Here is an 18,810-nt window from a genome sequence, read left to right on the forward strand (position 1 = left end):
AGCCACATCTTTCTTGCCCTCATCTCATCACTCCGATTCTTACAGGGATCAGTCTCTGAGATTTTTTTCCTCTTCCTCCCCCATCCCCCACTTCCTCCCAGGAACTTCCTGCTATAATTGCAGAAAGTACAAAACTCGTCCCTACATTTTCCCCCTTTGCTCTGTCTGGTCTACAAACAGGCCTTCCAGGTGAGGAATTTGGTGTAACTGACTGCCCAACACCAGGGGCTGCTACACATTGTCTGTGGGTCTAAGCTTGAATTTCCTGTTGCCAGCTCCTCCAACCATTCCTCTACTGATGTATCTGACCTTGGCCTCATCCATTGTCAGGGGAGGCCAAATGTAAACTTGAAGAAATGTGTACCATATTTCTCCTGGACAATTTAAAACCCAACAGCATGAGCATACTTTTTTTTCCAATTTTAAGTATCCACCCCCCCCCCCCCCAAACTTCAATCTAGTCCCACTATTTACAAACTCTAACTTCTTTCCCCTCCAACCTGGAGTACTGTGGGCACTTCTGGTCCTCCATCTGGAGGAAAGGAATCATTAAGCTGGAAAGGGTGCAGAAAAGAAATAGTTCCAAAGATTGGCTGGGATTTTCCCTCCCACCCCCGGAGTATAGGAGTCTGAGGGAAGGCCTCATTGGTAATATACAAAATTGAGGGGGCATGGAACAGTTATTTTACCAGGGTAAAGGAGTGTAAAACTAATGGGCATAACTGGTTGTGAAAGAAGAAAGTTTTAAAAGGAGGGTTCAGATGCACTCCCCCCCCCCCCCCCTCCCCACACACAGAAGGTGGTAAATATGTAGAACAAGCTGTCAGAGGATGTTGCAGGGGCAGATGTAATTCCAATATTTAAGAGATCTCAGCAAGTACACGTATAGGAAAGAGATGAATATGGGGGAAAATGGGATGAGCTCAGGTAGGTAACTGGTCAGAATCGCCAAATTTAGGCCACAGAGTCCATTTCAGTACTGCAAATGTCTATGGTAGGGCTCAGCAGACCCAAGCTGTCAAGGAAAGAATTATTTTGTGTTGACGTACATTGATACAAGGGTTCAACCGGCACCGCCACCATTCCTGGCTATAATGGTGGGGTTGCTGGAGCTGTTATGACGGCAGCGCTGCCGCAGGTGTGGACCTGTGGGAAGCAAGGGGCGGAGATGCAGCACTCCCACAGTGTCCAGTCGACTGCTGTTGGCTCCACATGGGTTTTGAAGAGTCCGTTGAGGGAGCCACCAGTGGTTTTAGTTAAAATCCTGTGCCTGAAGGTGATGGTGCCTTTTAATTGACAGCACCAGCATGAAGGGGGCCGACTAGAGTAGGGATGGGAAGATCATGTAATGTCTGAGAGGGAAAAGCAGAGGAGACAACCAGAGAGAACGGTGACCATAGTGGGAGACTAGTGAGGGGGCTTTGCTGCTGAGGGACCAGTGTATGTGCCGGGTGACTGGTGACTTGAGGCGAGGAAGCTGTGGGGTGCTGGAGACTGCTGTTGGGAGACTCACGCCGGGCTGTGGACGACTGGAGGGGTACCAAGCATCAGAACCAGGATGAGAGGTAGTGCCAAGAGCGCTGAAGGCGAAAATAAATTTCATATAATATGACTGTTTTATTACTATGATATTGAATCTTGAACCACATCTGAGAAGACGAGTGCATCTGTTTTGTAATATGCTTCCTAGGAAGTTGAGATGCTGTTCCTTGAGCTTGCACTGGTCACGATCAGAACAATGTACAAGGTTGAAGAGGTCTGATGTGTGGGAAGGAGAATTAATAACAGTGTTGTAATTGTGCTCTATGGCTCTGACTTGTGTACTTTGAAAATGTATCAAGTGAAAGCAAACTGAATGCTGGAAATAGTTGGGTTTAGGAGTATCTCTGGAAGGCTATATATTTGCGGTAATTTCTGTTTTTGTCTGTCTTGAATGCACTTAGCAAGTGAGCCTTCGTACTCTCTCTCGTAGAGAATTCCAAAAATTTGAGATTGGATGAAAAAAAAATTCTTATCTGTCAATTGCCAATTCCTCATTTTGAAATTGTGGCCTCTGTGGTTCTAGACAGCCAGCTATGGAAAAACATCAACTTGGCGTGTACCCTGTTCATCCCAGTGAGAATTTTGTATGTACCCCAGCCTCCTTAATCTCTTGTCGTATGACATGTCCGCTGTCCCAGATAGGAATGTGGTGAACCTTTGCTATGTTCCCTCTATTACAAGTACCTGTCCTTGCATAGAAAGACCAGGCTTATCAATAACTTCTTGATGCTGCTTCACTAGAGCCTTGTGTAATTAGAACAATTTTGCACTTGAATCCACTTGCAATAGAGGAGCTTCACAGTGAAAAAGTATGATTTTTTTTCTATCAAAGTAGTTGATCTTGCATTTTGCAGTATTACACTTTCCTTGCCCTTCACTTCAGTCTTTGCATTCCCCATAGACTTGCTCCTTCCTTGCAGCCCACACTGCCATCAACTTTGTCAGCAAACTTGGATACATTGTACCTGATCTCTCTTCTCCCACCATCTCCCCTCCTCCCCATTCAGATAACTGATGTAGCTCAAGTTTGTCATGTACCAAGAAACAATGGTAGAGTTTGTTTTGCAAGCAGACCAGTAGCCATCGCATAGTACAAGAAAGGCTCAGTATAAAAGCACTTAGTGACAGAGAGAAATCCTTTGGTATCAAGCAAAGGCAATATAATTTTGCTATTTTAGGGTTCATTCAAGAATCCTATAACAGTGGGAAAGAAACTGTCCTTGAATCTGGTGTGTGATCTCGTATTTGTGAACCTTCCAGACAGGAAGGGGTGAAGAGACTGTGGGCAGGATGGGGTGAATCTTTTTATGTTAACTGCTTTTCTACGAAGGTGGAAGTTATGGATGGAATCTGCTTTGGGGTGGGGGGGAGAAGTTCACAGCCCTCTGCAGTTTCTTGCTATCTTGGTCGGAGCAGTTCTCATTCCATGCAATAATGCATCCTGACAGAGTTTTCAAAGGTGAATCTGTAGAACTTGAGGGATGCGGATGACAAGGCTCTGGCTGGTGAGGAAGTAAAGGCTCTGGTGCACAATTGCCCCCAGCATGAGAATGACCTTTTTAATTGATGGAGAGATTATGGACACTGTACTTGTGTACATGTCAAAAGGAACAGAAATTCTTGCTGCAACACTCAAGTACATAAAGTTCATGGCAATCTTGTAAATTACTATAATATGCCATGAGACAGGAAAAGCGAAGCATTAAAAGGATAGATAAATATTCACAATTGCAATTAGTGTTTTATTTTAATAAGTGTTTCAATAGTGCAGACATCTTCTGGTGGTCCTGGACGAGATTATGGTTAGGGTAGTTCTGGGAATTTCAGGAGCCTGATGGCTGTTGGGGAAAACTCTTCTTGAACGTAGAGATGCCTGAAGGTAGCAGTGAGAAGAGGTGGTGATGGGGGTCCTTTATGATGTTGACCGCTGTTTTTTTTAAAAAAAAATATTTTATTTGTGGATTTTCCAAACTTGAACAGTTATCAATCTTATCGATATTAATGTTGACAGCATCAACATTGATTGTAACTTACAATTATCAAATCTATACAAGACTTTCTGTAGAGTTCAAGCTTTTTCTATCCCCTTCTCTCTTCCCCCCCCCCCCGCCCCCCCCTTTTGATTTAACACTTAACCAACCAGAGTTACACGCAACATTCAGGATTTTACCAACAAAGGTATGAAATATATATCCGGGTTTGTCAGGGCACGACACAGGTGAGACCAGCACTGCTCATCAGTTGTTATTCTTGAATCTGACTCCCACCTCAGCCTTGATTTGTGAAGGCCTAGTTTGGGTCCTTCTGCTTGGAGCAATCTTGTAATTTTTTTCCACCTTGTTCTGCTGCCACATATAACAAATTTCATGACACCTGTTCCTGATCCACGGTCAGGAAAACTGAGACTGAGGAAGAGCTTGAAGTTATCGGCATGTGTGGGTGGATCCACTTTGTGAAACGGTGACTTTTATTGCGAGTTTGTAAGTTATCTGATTAAAGACAAGTAGGGGAAGAATGTAGAGGTTTACAAAATCGTGAGGGACATAGGCATGGTGAATAGTCTTTTCCCTAGGATGAGGTGAGAGGGTAAAGATGTTAAAAGAACCTGAGGGGCACCTTTTTGACGGTGTTGGGTGATATGGAAGTGGTAGAAGTGTTGTAATGTTTTTTTCTTCTTCTTTGGCTTGGCTTCACGGACGAAGATTTATGGAGGGGGTAAATGTCCACGTCAGCTGCAGGCTATGTTTAAAAGCATAAGAAATGGGGAACAGCAGTTGGCCATCTGCCCTGATGAGCCTGCTCTGCCATTCAATAACATCACTGATGACCAGGTTGTGGAATTGGCTCCACCTGTGACTCTCAATTCCCAGACAATGCAAAAATATGTGTATTTGTGTCTTTAAATATTCAATGAGGCATCCTCCACTGCTTCTTTGGGCAGAGAATTCCAAAAATGTACGACTCCCTGGGAAAAGCAGTTCAGCCTCATCTCTGTCCTAAATCTACTCTCCAGAATCTTGAGGCAATGTCCCCAGATTCTAGTCTCACCCAGCAATGGAAACAACTTCCCTGCCTCTCATTTATTCCTTTCATAATTTTATGTTTCTGTAAGATCCATTCTTCTGAATTCCAGTGAATAGAGTCCTTGACAATTTAATCTCTCCTCGTAGGCTAACTCCCTCATCTCTGGAATCAACCTCCAAAGTTGTTGCATCTTTTCTCAAGTCAGGAGACCAGAAACGCACGCCGTACTCCAGGCGCAGTCTTGCCAGTACCCTGTACAGTTACAGCAGAACCTTCCTGCTCTTAAATTCATTCCTTTTATCAATGAAGTCTAACAACCCATCTGCTGCTATAATCTGTTGCACTTGGAAAGCAACATGCATAGGCACTCCCAGGTTTCTCTGCAAGACGACATGCAGGAATCTTTCATATTTAAATAATAATTTGATCTACTGCTTTTTTTTCTTCCCAAATGGGTGACCTTGCATTTACGAACATTTTATGCCATCTGCCAGACCCTTTCCCATTCACTCAACCTATCTACGTCTCTGCAGACACTCTACACAGTTTGGTTTTCTATTCAATTTGGTATCATCAACAAATTTAGACATGTGACACTCTGTCCTCTGAATCACTTTTCATATATTTTGATCATTTGTGAATCCAGCACTAACCCTTGCAGGACTCTGCTCAACACTTCCAATCAGGAAAAAAAAACCCCAATTTTCTTAACTCTCTGCCTTCTATTGGTTGACCAATCTTTTATCCAACTCCATGCATTCTTATAAAAAAAATTCTTCTGTTGCAGTTTTATTGAACATCCTACTATTTCCCTGTATACCTTCAATTTGGATCCTCAAACAAAACTTCAATATGTTGCACGTGACCTGCCGTCCCAGAATCCATGCTGCATCTCCCTTCCTCTAGGAACAGTTTCTATCTGCATGTCTAACTAACTCTTCCTTAATGATAGATTGAAGCTTTGTTATGATTACAAATATTAAGCTAACTGGCCTTTTGTCCATTTTTAAGCAATGCGCAATATTTGCTGTCTACCAATCCGCTTGGACCTGAGAGTCTCACAGCATGGAAACCGGCCCAACTTGTCCATGCTAAATAACATGCCCTCCTGTTTTAGTCCCATGTGCCTGCTTTAGATCCCTCCAATCCCTTCTCATCCATCTTGTTACCTCAAGTGTTTCTTCAAGGAAGCTAATGTACGTGCCTCCACCACTTTGACTTGCAGCGTGTTCTGTGTGCCCATCACTCTTTAAGTGAAGAACTGCCCTAAATCCCATCCTTCCCCCCCCCCCCCCCCCTCACCTTGTAGTTATAACCTATCATCTTGGATTCCTCTACTCTGAGGAACAATCTATTGCTATTTATCCTTCTCATAATTTTATGGACCTCAGTTATATCAGGCTTAGAATATAGTTTATTGCCATGAAGGTGTCACAAATTTGTTGTTTTGTGGCAGCAGAATTGTGCATTACAGGAGCAAAGTTACACTCAATTACAGTTCTGTAAATACAAGATTTAAAAATAATTGGTGCAATAGAGGAGGGTCTCCAGTTTCTGCAGGGATGCTCACTGGTACAATCGAATTCTCCTTTTCAAAGTGAGCACAGTGTTCAGCTCGTCGGGGAGTGGAGCATCATGGCGCTACGCTTCCACATTGCGGAGTGTAAAGGCCTACAAGCCCTGCCGTAGCTGGGCTATGTACGCCATTACACTCTGAATTTTTTCTAACTTCACTCTGAATTGCCACTTTGCTGTTGAGAATTCCTTCTGTAGGTCATACCTAGACTTCCTGTAGAAATCTCAAACACTACCCTTAAACGCCTCAGCAGCATGTAAATCTCTTCCTTGACTACCTACGTTCTCAGGAGAACAGGCCTTGTTTTTCTGGTTTCTCATGATAGCTCATCTTCCCAAATCCTGCAACAATTTCATAAACCTCTCCTGTGCCCTTTCCAACTTTGTATTCTTTTTGTAGTTGGGTGACAAAACTACCATGTATGGCTTCATCAACTTCAGCAAGATGAGATTTTTTTTTAAAATTCTGCTATTTGTTGAGTTGATTTCAATTTAGTAATTAAAGGCCAAGAGGAAGAACGTCTGATGCAAGTGCTGTACCTTGAAGACCAACCGAGAATGGAATGCATTGTGTAAAAGCAGTAGCTGAATGACCCTGTAGGTGGTTTTCTGAGAACATGGCAAATGTACCTGTAGACTTGGGTTAGTGGCACTCTCACTTGAGTGAAGAGCACTGAAAATCTGCTGTTGAAATGCAGGATATTAGAATAGCTAGAATAATATCACTCAACGAGGTAAGGGGTATCTGTGTGCAGCATAACTCATTGCACAAAGTTTGTTGTGTTTGGTCCTGGTCCTGCTGGAATCCTGCAGCTGCAGAAGTGCTGAGGAGAAGAAGAATATTTCAGCCTGCAAAGTTTTGATAGCCAGCTATATTGGAGAGGGAATTCCCAAAAATATTTTGTTTAACAATTGAATTATAATAAGAAAGCAGCAGGAAGGCCTGAGAAGGGAGTGCAGACCAGATCTGACAGCTCACTTGATCAGTGGCTCTTCCAGTCTTTGAAATAACTGGATGATTGCAACCTTGTCTGAGAGCATTTTCTCAATTTGACCTTTTGTAGGATTTGGCTTTCCTTGTGTATTTTTTTACATTATTTTGATTGTAACTAATGTAATCAGCCAGTAGCCACAATAAAAACTGTTCCTTTTCAGATGTTGCCTGAAGTAATCTTTTATCTCTCACTGCCAGCTTACAAATTCTTTGGTTTAAGTGACTCATTTTAATTGAATTTCCTGTTCTTTTAAAATTGTTAAATTTGACTATACTTGGATTCACTGACCCTCTCTCCACTTCTGTATTTCTGATTCCAGGGGAAGAAGTGGATGGTTGGTTGGGTCATGTGTTAGGTTGTTACTAGTGAATAACAGCTATTTATTTTTCACACTGTGGTGTCATTTCAAAATCTTTGTTTATGACGAGCCAAAGGTTTGTGATCTTCAGAAGAAAATTTAACCAGCTTTTTGCCAATTAAATCTTTAATTTTAACACTTTTGTGCCTTGGATTTGTATTCCCACAATTGGTAACACTTTCTGCAACAATACTCGGTCAGTTAACAAGTATTGTTCTCTTTGAGTACAGTAGCAAGTTTATAGTTATTGAAACTAAGACTCAGAAGATGCCCTTCAGACCATCATGTCCACACATCCATTTTACACTTGGTCTGTCCCCTCTATGGCTTAGCAATTCAAGGACTTGTATAGATGTTACTAGTGAGAGACCTTGTCTCCAACATGCATTATGGTGCATTCTAGATTCTGAACTGTGTTTACAAAAAAAAATTAGAACCCCTCTTCATCCCTTTCCTCCAGGTCCCAAACCCATAAGCTTGACACCTCTGTTTTGAGGGAGGTTTCCTATTATTTGCCTGTCTATGCCTCTCATTTTGTAAACATCAGTCAAATGCCCTCACCTTAGCCTCCACTCCAAAGAAAACAAACTTGGTCTCTCAAGTGAAATGTCTCATCCCTGGTAACATGTTGTTGAATCTCCAGTGTAATTGCATCTTCCCACAGTGTGGTGACCAAAACTGCACAGTGTTCCAGCAATAGCCTAAACCACGTTTTGTAAAGCTGTCCCATTCTGTACTGTACTCCATGAAGCCCAATATCCCACTTGTCACATTCATCACCTTGTCAACTGTGTTGCCAGCTTCGGGAATCTCAAGACTTGTATGTTGAGGTCCCTCTGTTCTACAATATGTGGTACATTCGTTTGTGTAGATCTTCCAAAGTTTATCATTCTTTTGTCAAAAATCATTTTGGTCCTTGATTTATTTTTATTGAAAGAAGAGTCTGAGAAAGCTCATAGGGTAGATAAATATATTTAAATTAACTTGTAGACTTGGGGTGTGGCCTAATTATTGGGGTCCATAGTACTGAAATGTGGATCCTGAGATTTTGATATTTACCCTTTTGAAGAAAATCTGGAATTAAGGCCCATATAATTGTAAAGATGTATCACTTTGAAAATTAGGAATGATTTCTGAGAGTTTTATGCCTTTTTCACAATTCTCCCCATCCGGAACCAAGAGCGTTGGCAATTAAATAATTGAGTGCATCAAAAGCAGATTTTTGGATGAGGGTACTGGAGAGGATGCAAGGAAGTGGAGTTGAGCCATGGATCAAATTGTCTACAAACTTGTTGAATGGTGGGACAGGGTCTGGATATAGTAGATCTACCTCTTATTCCATAATCTCATATTCTTTGTAACTAATATCAAGGGTCAATGCGACTTGCAAGCAAATAACTTGGGTTTATACCATTGCTTAGATTTTAAATTTTACATCTGACTTACAATTGCAGAAATGGACCTTGCATGGCAACGTGTGCCTTGTTGATTCTTATCTAGATTGTAAATGGGAGACATCTGCTCCAAGTTCTCAAAATATTTTTCCCTTTTTTTGCAATTGGTTTCATTCTTTCTCTCCAACAGACTGTGGAGCATGGTTTTCCTCACCAGCCCAGTGCACTGGCTTACAGCCCTGTTCTCCAGCTCATGGCCATTGGAAGCCGATCAGGGGCCTTCAAGATGTATCTTTTTCATGTGAAATGTGAAACAAAGTCCTCTTGGATTGGTTAGAAAACTAATATGGGTAAAGGTTGCTCACAAAATGGACTGCAGCAAGTGGAAGTTGCTTATTATGGCCATTTTAATTCTCCAGGGTGTACTTAAATTAGGAATTTTGTTGCCTTATTTTATGGTGCAAAACTTGGATTGTTTGAATACTATGCAAAAGAGCAAGTGAATTTCAACCGAGTCTTGTTGCAGGAAATTAACTATATTTCCAGATGCCTTGCTCATTTGAATTTAAGCTAAATTGGAAAGAGGAAAAATCACATGCTCATTCATGGTACATTGGAATGAAACATCACCATCTTTTTATTAACTTTGTCTCCAGCTTATTGGAATGTTCTGTGTATTACCTCGAGCAGTGTTCATGCTCTGGAAGTCAGGACCTGGAATGTGTACACGGGGTAAGGAGACTTTGCTTTTTAAAAGCAGAGGTGTTTTAATGCCCAGAATTACAAATCTAAAACAAAAGGAACAAATGTTTTTAAATTGGGAGTGAATAAAGTTTGTGGTTTGAATCAGTTAATGCTATCTTCGTCTTAAAAGATGGGATCAAACCATGCATGGGTTCTTGGAAAACAAATGTTAAATAACCTTGTGCATCCTCTTCCATCGACTCCACCTATACCACCCACTGCTGTGGGGGAAAGCTGCCAATATACTGAATATCCATTCTTCCCAGTCATATTCTCTGGTTTAACATTCTCTCTCTTTCCCCCCCCCCCCCCCCCCCTCCTCCACCCCTTCCCATGGTTTGTCATTGATGTGAGAAACTTGGACTCTATTGATGGGGAGGGAAGTGGATCTTGAACCTAGATGGTGACAGATCATTGACACTTTCAGGTTGGGAGTGTCAATTACTGGAGAACTGGATGCTGGTGGTCTTCTCTGCCTTGGTTGCAGGTACTGTGGATTTTGGAGATGCGAGTCAAATTGATGTAGTACATTTTTCAAATGGCACATGCTCCAGTATTTAAGAAAGTGGATGAAGTATGAACAGAAAGTTGATGAGAGTAGAAATGTTGAGGTGTAACAGTCCCTTCCGGCCCACGTGTCTATGCTGCCCAATACAACAATGTGGCCAATTAATGCGCTAACCCCAGACTTCTTTGGAACATGGGAGGAAACACGAGCACCTGGATGAAACCCTCGCAACCATGGGGAGAACGTACAAATCCTTAGTGCTGGATTCAAACCTTGGTGCTTTTATAGTGTGTTCTAACTGTTACACTAGCTGAAGTGACTAGTATTGTAGGTAGTGAAGACAGTTGCGAAAGATTAAACCGGATCAGTTGGGTAGGTGGACAAAAGAATGGTTAATGGAATTTAATACCAAATGTAAGGTTTTGCATTTTGGGAGTTCTAATGTGGTAGAACCTACGCAGTGAATGGTAGGGATCTGGGGAATGTTGTGGAGTAGATGCATCTAGGAGTACGGGTACATAGTACCTTGAGGTGGCATCTCAGATAGACAGGGTCATCAAAAAGGCTTTTGGTACATTGTCCTTCATCACAGAGTAATGCCTATCAAAGTTGAGGTTTTGTGGCAGTTAGGTACGACGTTGTTGAGGCCGCATTTGGAGTATAGAGTTCAGTTTTGTTCACCATGCTATAGAAAAGGTGCAAAGAAGATTTGAGGATGTTACCATGACTCTTGGGTCTGAGCAGACTAGGATATTATTCCTTGGGAGTGCAGAGAGACAAGGAGTGTTCTCTGAGGTGAGAGGAATAGGTCAGCTGAACGCAAACTTGGCCCAGAGTGGGTGAATCAGTAACCAGCGAATGAAGGTTTAAGGTGGGGGGAGAGGTTTAACAGGAACCTGAGGGGTAACTTTATTTACACAGAAGGTGCTGGTGTATGGAATGGGCTGCAGGAGGAAGTGGTTGAGGCAGGGGCTATTTCAATGTTTTAAGAAAAAGAAATTTGGACAGATACATGGATAGGATGGGTTTAAAGGAAATAGGCCAAACACCAGCAGGTGGGACAAGAGTGGATGGAACATTTTTGTCTGTGTGGACAAGTTGGCCTGAAGGGCCTGTTTCCACTCTGCGTGACTCCCCTTAATTTAAGGATGGTGAGCGTAAATGTCCCTGACCTGAGGGCAACCTTTGACCAAGTACAACATCAAGGAGACCTGGTGAAATGAGTCAAGGGAAAAGCACTCCAATGGTTGGATTTGTATCTGGCATCAATGAAGATTTTTGATTTTAGTCAGTCAATTCAGCCCAGGGTTCACCATGAATTCAGGGCCATGTTGTAGGTCCAGCCATTTTCATTTGCTTTATCAATAACCTTCCTTTGGTCAAAGGTTAGAAGCGCTGATATTTGTTTGCTTAACATTCAATTGTGTTTAGATCTGAATGAGCCACTCCATCCTGAAGCAAGACCTACTCAACTGTTCTAAATATTATTTCTATCCTCTGCAAGGGAACTGTAGCAGGAAGTACTTTATTGTTGCTCACCAAGTAATATGAGCACCATGCCCCATGTGGTTCCAGCTGTGTGGGGGATTATGGGTAGGAAAGACGGCCATTGCTCTGCCGCGTATTTATGATGGGTGGCGCTACGGCACCAGTAGTCCTGCCTCCATTGGCTCCAGAGGGCCCTACAAGGCGCTGCTTGACATTAATGCGGTGCAGGAGCAGCCTTTTAGGGGTGCTCCGTGAAAGGTAAGTTTTATGTTTTCCCTCCACGCTTATAGGTGGAAGCCTGGCATGAAAGGGCCTTTTACCTGATTTGACCACCACAGCTGCACATCCCTGATGACCCTCTACTGTCTGTATCTGATGATCCCTTCCAAACTTCTTTTAGGACAGTGAATCCAAGGAAAGCATCCAGTCTGGATGGAGTACCTGGCTGAGTACTGAAATCTTATGCCGACCAACTGGGTAATGTGTTCGTGAATATCTTCAGCATCTCACTCCAACAAGGTGTGGTACTCACCTGTTTCAAATGAGCCTTAATCACACTGGTGCCCGAGAAGAGTGCAGTAATCTGCCTAAATGACCACTGATCAGTGGAACTCACAACCACAGTGATGGTGTTTTGAGAGCCTGGGTGACGCAGCAGATCAGTTCTTGTCTTACCGACAACTTGGATGCACTCCAATTTGCCTACTTCAGCAACAGGTCTATGGCAGATGGCATCTCGCTGGCTCTCAAAACCCTAGAACACCTGGACAGCAAAGATGCATACATCAGAATGCTCTTCATTGACTACGGTTTGGCATTCAACACCATCATCCCCTCAAAACTAATCGGCAAACTCCAAGACCGGGGCCTCAATACCCCACTGTGCAATTAGATCCTGGATTTCCTCACCTCCAGACCGCAGACAATGCAGAATGGAAAGAACATTTCCTCCACAATCTCCAAAAGCACTAGAGCTCCACAAGGATGCCGACTTCGCCTCCTGTTCTACTTGCTGTACACGACGGCCAAGTTCGCGGATGATGCCAGTGTAGTGGGTTGTATAAAATAGGGTGATGAATCAGCCTAGAGGAAGGAGATTGAAAACTTGGCTGAATGCAGCAAAGTACTAAACAAAACTATAGTACAAGACATTGTATCCCAAACATTATGGTGCCCTTGAATGAGGGACTATGTATAAATACATGATCAAACCAAAATGTACACAAATAACCTTGAATAAATCTGGAGTGTGTGCTTAATCACATGTGAATTGTTTTATTACAAATTTAAAATTGTGGAGCACAGGGGAAAGTAAAGGAAAAAAAGTGTCTTTGTCCCAAACATGGAGGGCACTGTATGTACTCTGACAATAAATTTGAACTTTGACAAATTAGTAACGATTAACAAGAGATGAAGCATAGTAACAGGCCCTTCCGTCCAACAACTATGTGATCAATTCACCTACTAAATTTTCAAAATTTAGATGTGCAATATGGTAACAGGCCATTTTGGCCCACGAGTCCATGCCGCCCAATTTAAACCCCCGGTACGTTTTGAACAGTGGGAGGAAATTGGAACCCCCCCCAGAGAAAACCTGCACAGACACAGGGAGGACATACAAACTCCTAACAGACAGCGTGGGATTTGAACCCTGGTCCAGTCCTGATTGCTGGCGCTGTTGATATTGCACTAACCACTACACCAACCGTGCCACCCAAACACAAAATGTTTTTGTGATGGAGGAAACTGGAGCACCCGGAGGAAACCCACACAGGCATGAGAAAGAACATGCAAACTACTTACAGTGCCAGGTTTGAGCCCAAGTCAACGTCGCTGTAGTAGGATTGTGCTACAAAGAGAAAAATAAAATAATTTTAAAATCAAGAGAGAATGAAATAATGGTCAGTTGGGTGGCAGTGCAGAAGATACTCAGCTAGTGGTATAGATCTTTGGCCTTGTGAATTGGTTGTTGAGATATGGGGAACATTAATGTAATGAGTCTGCAACACATAACTAATTCAACTGAGGGTAGAGGGTATGTTATTTTTGATGTGGCCTGACACCACCTTCAACTAACTGTTATTCAAACCTTGTTACAGTGAGACTCAATTTCCGGAAACTCCACAAAACAAAAACTTAATTCTGCCATATGCTGTATGTGTTTCTCTTTCATTCCCTCAAACTTTACAGGCTTCTTTGTAGCTTGCAAGTGTTCTGTATCTCATCCCTACGCATGCTACCTATAGTCAGTTGTAGCATGGGATGAGTAGGTTTGACATGGTCCATGGTTGGACAGTTCATTCGGGAGTGTGCCATTGATATTCTCAGAGGGATTCTTAAACCTGTAATCCTTGACCTGTGGCTGCAGCTATGGAGCACCAGAGGTGGAGATCATGGGCTTGCACAAGGAGAATGCAGCAGTTACCCAGATTCATTTCCTACCAGAACAGGTAATGAATTGTCTTTTGATTTTATTTCCCTCCTTCTTCCTCTCTTCCCTACCCATAATCCCCCACGCAGCTGGAACCGTTCTGGGAAGCAGTGGTTCCAGCTGCATGGGGGATTACGGGTAGGAAAGACGCCCATTGCTCTGCCGCGTATTTATGATGGGTGGCGCTACGGCACCAGTAGTCCTGCCTCCATCGGCTCCAGAGGGCCCTACAAGGCGCTGCTTGACATTAATGCGGTGCAGGAGCAGCCTTTTAGGGGTGCTCCGTGAAAGGTAAGTTTTATGTTTTCCCTCCACGCTTGTAGGTGGAAGCCTGGCATGAAAGGGCTTGTTTTCTTCCCATCCTACACCTATTCCTCACCTATTCCTATTCCTCTCTGATCCTCTTTCCTTGACTTTTTTTGCTCCCTACTGCACTCTTCATCTGCGATAAGTAATGTATACCGGTGCAAAACTAAATGGGATGAAAGGTGGTGAACACGGATCGTTAGTTACCCATGTGAGAAAAGCTGCTGTGCAGCAGGGAGAACTTTCTCAAAGATGTAATTAAAATGCTTCAGCATCTATTGATGCAGAATATCTTTGTTGCAGGGTCAATTGGTGACACTCCTGGACGATAACAGCCTGCATTTGTGGAAGCTGAAGAAAAACTCAGATGGACTGAGCATCCTGAGGGAGGAATCTCACTTCGATCTCAGAGGGCAGCCTGGGTAAGGATTTAAACCAGCGGTTCTCAGCCTTTTTCTTTCCACCCACATACATTAGTAAAGGGTTTCTTAAGATGGTATGTGGGTGGAAAGAAAAAGGTTGAGAACCACTGATTTAAACTGACTAGGCTTGAGCTGGGGTGTACACAATTGTGAAGGAGAATTGGCAATGGGTCAAAATCAGGTGAAAGAAGAGATCTTGACTGGAAATGGACAGCAAAACATTGACAGTCATAGAGCTGAAGAGTAGAGAAATGGGCCTTTCTGTCCAATTGGTCCATATCAAAGTTCAGATTTACTGTCAGAGTTAATCCATGGCATAACATACAACCCTGAGATTCTGTTTCCTGTGGGCCAGGCAGAATTTCTACTTATCGGTAATGCAAAAAAAACTGTGCTCAAAAGAGAAATGTAAACAATGAAAATGTACAAACAAACTGTGCACTACAGAAAACAAAAATCCAATAATAAATGAGGTGTAAAGTAAGTGCTCAAATGAGTTTCTAAGTTTGATATTTGAGACTGATGGTGGATGGTAGTAACTGTTTCTGAACCTGGTGGTACAAGTCTTGTGGCACCTATACCTCTTTTCTGATGGTAGCAGCGAGAACAGAGCTTGTCCTGGGTGGTGTGGATCCTTGATGATTGTTGATGCTCTCCAACAGCAGCGGTCCCTGTGTATTTCCTCGATAATGGGGAGAGTTTTGCCTGTGATGTACTGGGCTGTGTCTGCTATCTTTTTGTGTGGCTTTATGCTCGGGTATTGATGTCCACCTACCAGGCCGTGTTGCAGCCTGTCATCACACTTTCCACTACAAATCTGTAGAAGTTTGCCAAGGTTTCCGGTCAAATCAAACCTTTGCAACTCCTGAGAAAGAAGAGGTGCTGATGTTTTTTTTTTCATGATGCCATTTATCCAGGAATTTACATTTGCTCACTCTCTCCACCTCTGATATCCTCCAGTGATTATTGGATGGTACACCTCTGTGTTTCCCTTTAAGTCCACAAACAGCTCCTTGGTTTTGGTGACTTTGAGTGCGAAGTTGTTGTTAATACACCTTTCAGCCAAGTTTTCAATCTTCCTCCTGCCTGCTCACTCATCGCCACCTTTTGTACAACCCACTGGTATCGTCAGGAAATTTGTAGATGATGATATTATCGTACTGAGTTACACAGACGCCTGTGAAAAGTGAATAGAGCAGGGGGTTAAGTACACAACCCTGTGGTGCTCTGGTACTGATGGAGATTGTGGAGATGATGTTCTTACCAATCCTCACTGATTGTGGTCTAGAGTTGAGGAAATCCAGGATCTAATTACACAGTCGGGTGTTGAGGCCCAGATTTTGGAGTTTGCTGGTCAGTTTTCAGTAGGGAGACGATGACGTTGAATGCCAAACTGTCATCAATAAAGAGCATCCTGATTTATGTGTATTTGTTGTTTAGGTGTTCCAGGTGTGCAGAGCCAGTGAGATGGCATCTGCCATAGACCTGTTGCTGGGGTAGGCAAATTAGAAGGGATCCATGTCACTGCTCAAGCAGAAGCTGATATGCTTCAACATCAGCCTCACAAAAAACTTCATTACTGGATATGTGTGCCACTGGTCAGTAGTTTGAAACAAATGGGTACTGCACCCTGTCGGAGTGAGATATTGAAGGTATCAGTCAATGCATTGCCAAATTGGCCAGCACAGGTTTTCACTACTCAGCTGGGTGCTCCGATCAAATCCTGAAATCACTTCATTCTCGGATACTGACAGTAGAGGATCATTAGGGGACATGGGAGTACGCAGTGACTCTTCCTTGTTCTGGTGGCCAAATGGGGCGTAGAAAGCATTGAATTCATCTGGGGGTGAAGCTTTGCTGTTTACTACCTGCACTGGATTTGGTTTTGCAGCGGGTGTGGTAGAAAGAGTTGGCACTACCTAGTGCCAGATATCTGACTTGTACAAGCAAACTGAATTTAAAACTACTGATGCAAGCTGAGAGCAACCTTCAGAATCAGCAAGGTGCTGAGTGTTTCCATTAAACAAGACCCAAAGTCTTTGAGGAGGAAGTGTCTGCAGTAACTCCTAAAGACTGTTAAACACGTTAAATGACAATCCTGGACCCTTATGAGACTGATTGAGTTAATCTTGTTAAAACATTGTAAAAGACTGATTAAGTTAACCCATTGAAAAATTGAAAGATTCGCAGATAACATTAGCAAAACCAAGGATATAATTGACTTCCAATAAGATGTCAGGGGTCATGACCCAGTCCTCATCGAGGGCTCAGTAGTGGAGGGGGTAAAACTTCAAATTCCTGGGTGTCAGCATCTCTGAAGATCTGTCCTGTAGACTCTATGTTGTTGCAATCACGAAGAAGGCTCACCAGCGGCTATACTTTGTGAGGTGTTTGAGGACATTGTGTGTAACCGAAGACTCTTGAAAACTTCCACACCGTGGAGAGCATTCTGGCTGGTGGCATCACTGTCTGGTATGGAGGTGCCAAATCTCAGGACAAGAAAAAAAAAATTCCAGAGGGTTGTTAACTTGGCCTATGGCATCACAGGCACCAGACTTCACTCCTGCAAGGACATCTTCATGAGGCAGTGTCTTAAAAAAGCAGCTTCTATCCTCAAAGATCCCCTCCACCCAGTCATGCCCTCTTCACTCTGCTTCTTTCTTTGGCTTGGCTTCGCGGACGAAGATTTATGGAGGGGGTAAAAAGTCCACGTCAGCTGCAGGCTCGTTTGTGGCTGACCAGTCCGATGCAGGACAGGCAGACACGATTGCAGCGGTTGCAAGGGAAAATTGGTTGGTTGGGGTTGGGTGTTGGGTTTTTCCTCCTTTGCCTTTTGTCAGTGAGGTGGGCTCTGCGGTCTTCTTCAAAGGAGGCTGCTGCCCGCCAAACTGTGAGGCGCCAAGATGCACGGTTTGAGGCGTTATCAGCCCACTGGCGGTGGTCAATGTGGCAGGTACCAAGAGATTTCTTTAGGCAGTCCTTGTACCTTTTCTTTGGTGCACCTCTGTCACGGTGGCCAGTGGAGAGCTCGCCATATAATACGATCTTGGGAAGGCGATGGTCCTCCATTCTGGAGACGTGACCCATCCAGCGCAGCTGGATCTTCAGCAGCGTGGACTCGATGCTGTCGACCTCTGCCACACTCTGCTACCATCAGGAAAAAAGATAGAGGAACTTAAAGACGAGTATTCAACGGCACAAGGACAGCTTGTTGTAAGATAGTTGTGATATAAATGTTTGCACGATGATGCTGCCACAAAACACCAAATTTCATGATTTGTTCATGATAATAAATTCTGATTCTCAGCATTCTCTTTCTCTCACTGATGCCACTCAACCTGCTGATTGAGTTCAACTTCAGCTTCCAGCATTTGCAGTCTCCTCTGTGACTCCAAATGCGATGTTTACATTTGGCCTTATTTAGTGGTGACATGTCCACACCAGCTAATGATACCAAGTTCTGTTTTTTTTTCAGTAGTTCTCTGAATCAGTTAGTGCTCTCTCTAACCTACTTTGCTATTTGCAGTGCTCCTCCAAGTGTTACGACAATAACCGTGGTCCTGCCTCATTCCTCTGATGTGTTATTTCTGGGAACAGAAGGTGGATGTGTCTTTGTGGTGGAACAACCATTGTTCAGAGAGCAGGAGGAGAGAGCAATCACCCATGAAGCTGTTTTACAGAAGTAAGTGTCTGTTCTGTAGCTCCAAACCAAGCTGTTCACATTTTTAACTGTTAGAACATGAACTTTTACACCAATGGTATGGATTGAAAATTGCTAATCATTGGTCTCATGAATGTATTGCCATTTATTTCAAGTTTAAATGAATGACTGAAATGCAAGATGTTGGTGGTGACATTAGGTGCTCTTGTCTATCTTGTAAAGTTTGTGATTTTAATTAAACTTCCCACTACTCTCCCATCTGTATCCACCTCTTACCTCTTAACCTCCCTACCCTTTCCTTCTCCCCCACCTTTTTGTTCAGGCCTGATTTTGCTTATACCCAATGAGGGTCCCAGTCCCAT

At 43.2% G+C, this 18,810-nt stretch overlaps 1 protein-coding gene across 5 annotated transcripts in view; it reads left to right on the plus strand.

Moving 5' to 3' along the window:
• Positions 1 to 18,810, plus strand: part of llgl2 (LLGL scribble cell polarity complex component 2) — a 142,681-nt gene that overhangs the window by 74,319 nt on the left and 49,552 nt on the right. For 3 of the 5 annotated variants that reach the window (XM_069929356.1, XM_069929354.1, XM_069929355.1), the window contains exons 3-6: positions 9,079 to 9,176; positions 13,997 to 14,078; positions 14,669 to 14,787; positions 18,314 to 18,469. In XM_069929356.1, the coding sequence (XP_069785457.1) occupies positions 9,079 to 9,176; positions 13,997 to 14,078; positions 14,669 to 14,787; positions 18,314 to 18,469 (455 nt within the window). The remainder of the gene's footprint in view (positions 1 to 9,078; positions 9,177 to 13,996; positions 14,079 to 14,668; positions 14,788 to 18,313; positions 18,470 to 18,810) is intronic. The other 2 variants (XM_069929357.1, XM_069929358.1) reach the window with 1 other exon arrangement.

The sequence above is a fragment of the Narcine bancroftii genome, chromosome 3, assembly GCF_036971445.1.
Source record: "Narcine bancroftii isolate sNarBan1 chromosome 3, sNarBan1.hap1, whole genome shotgun sequence".
Taxonomy (NCBI): domain Eukaryota; kingdom Metazoa; phylum Chordata; class Chondrichthyes; order Torpediniformes; family Narcinidae; genus Narcine; species Narcine bancroftii.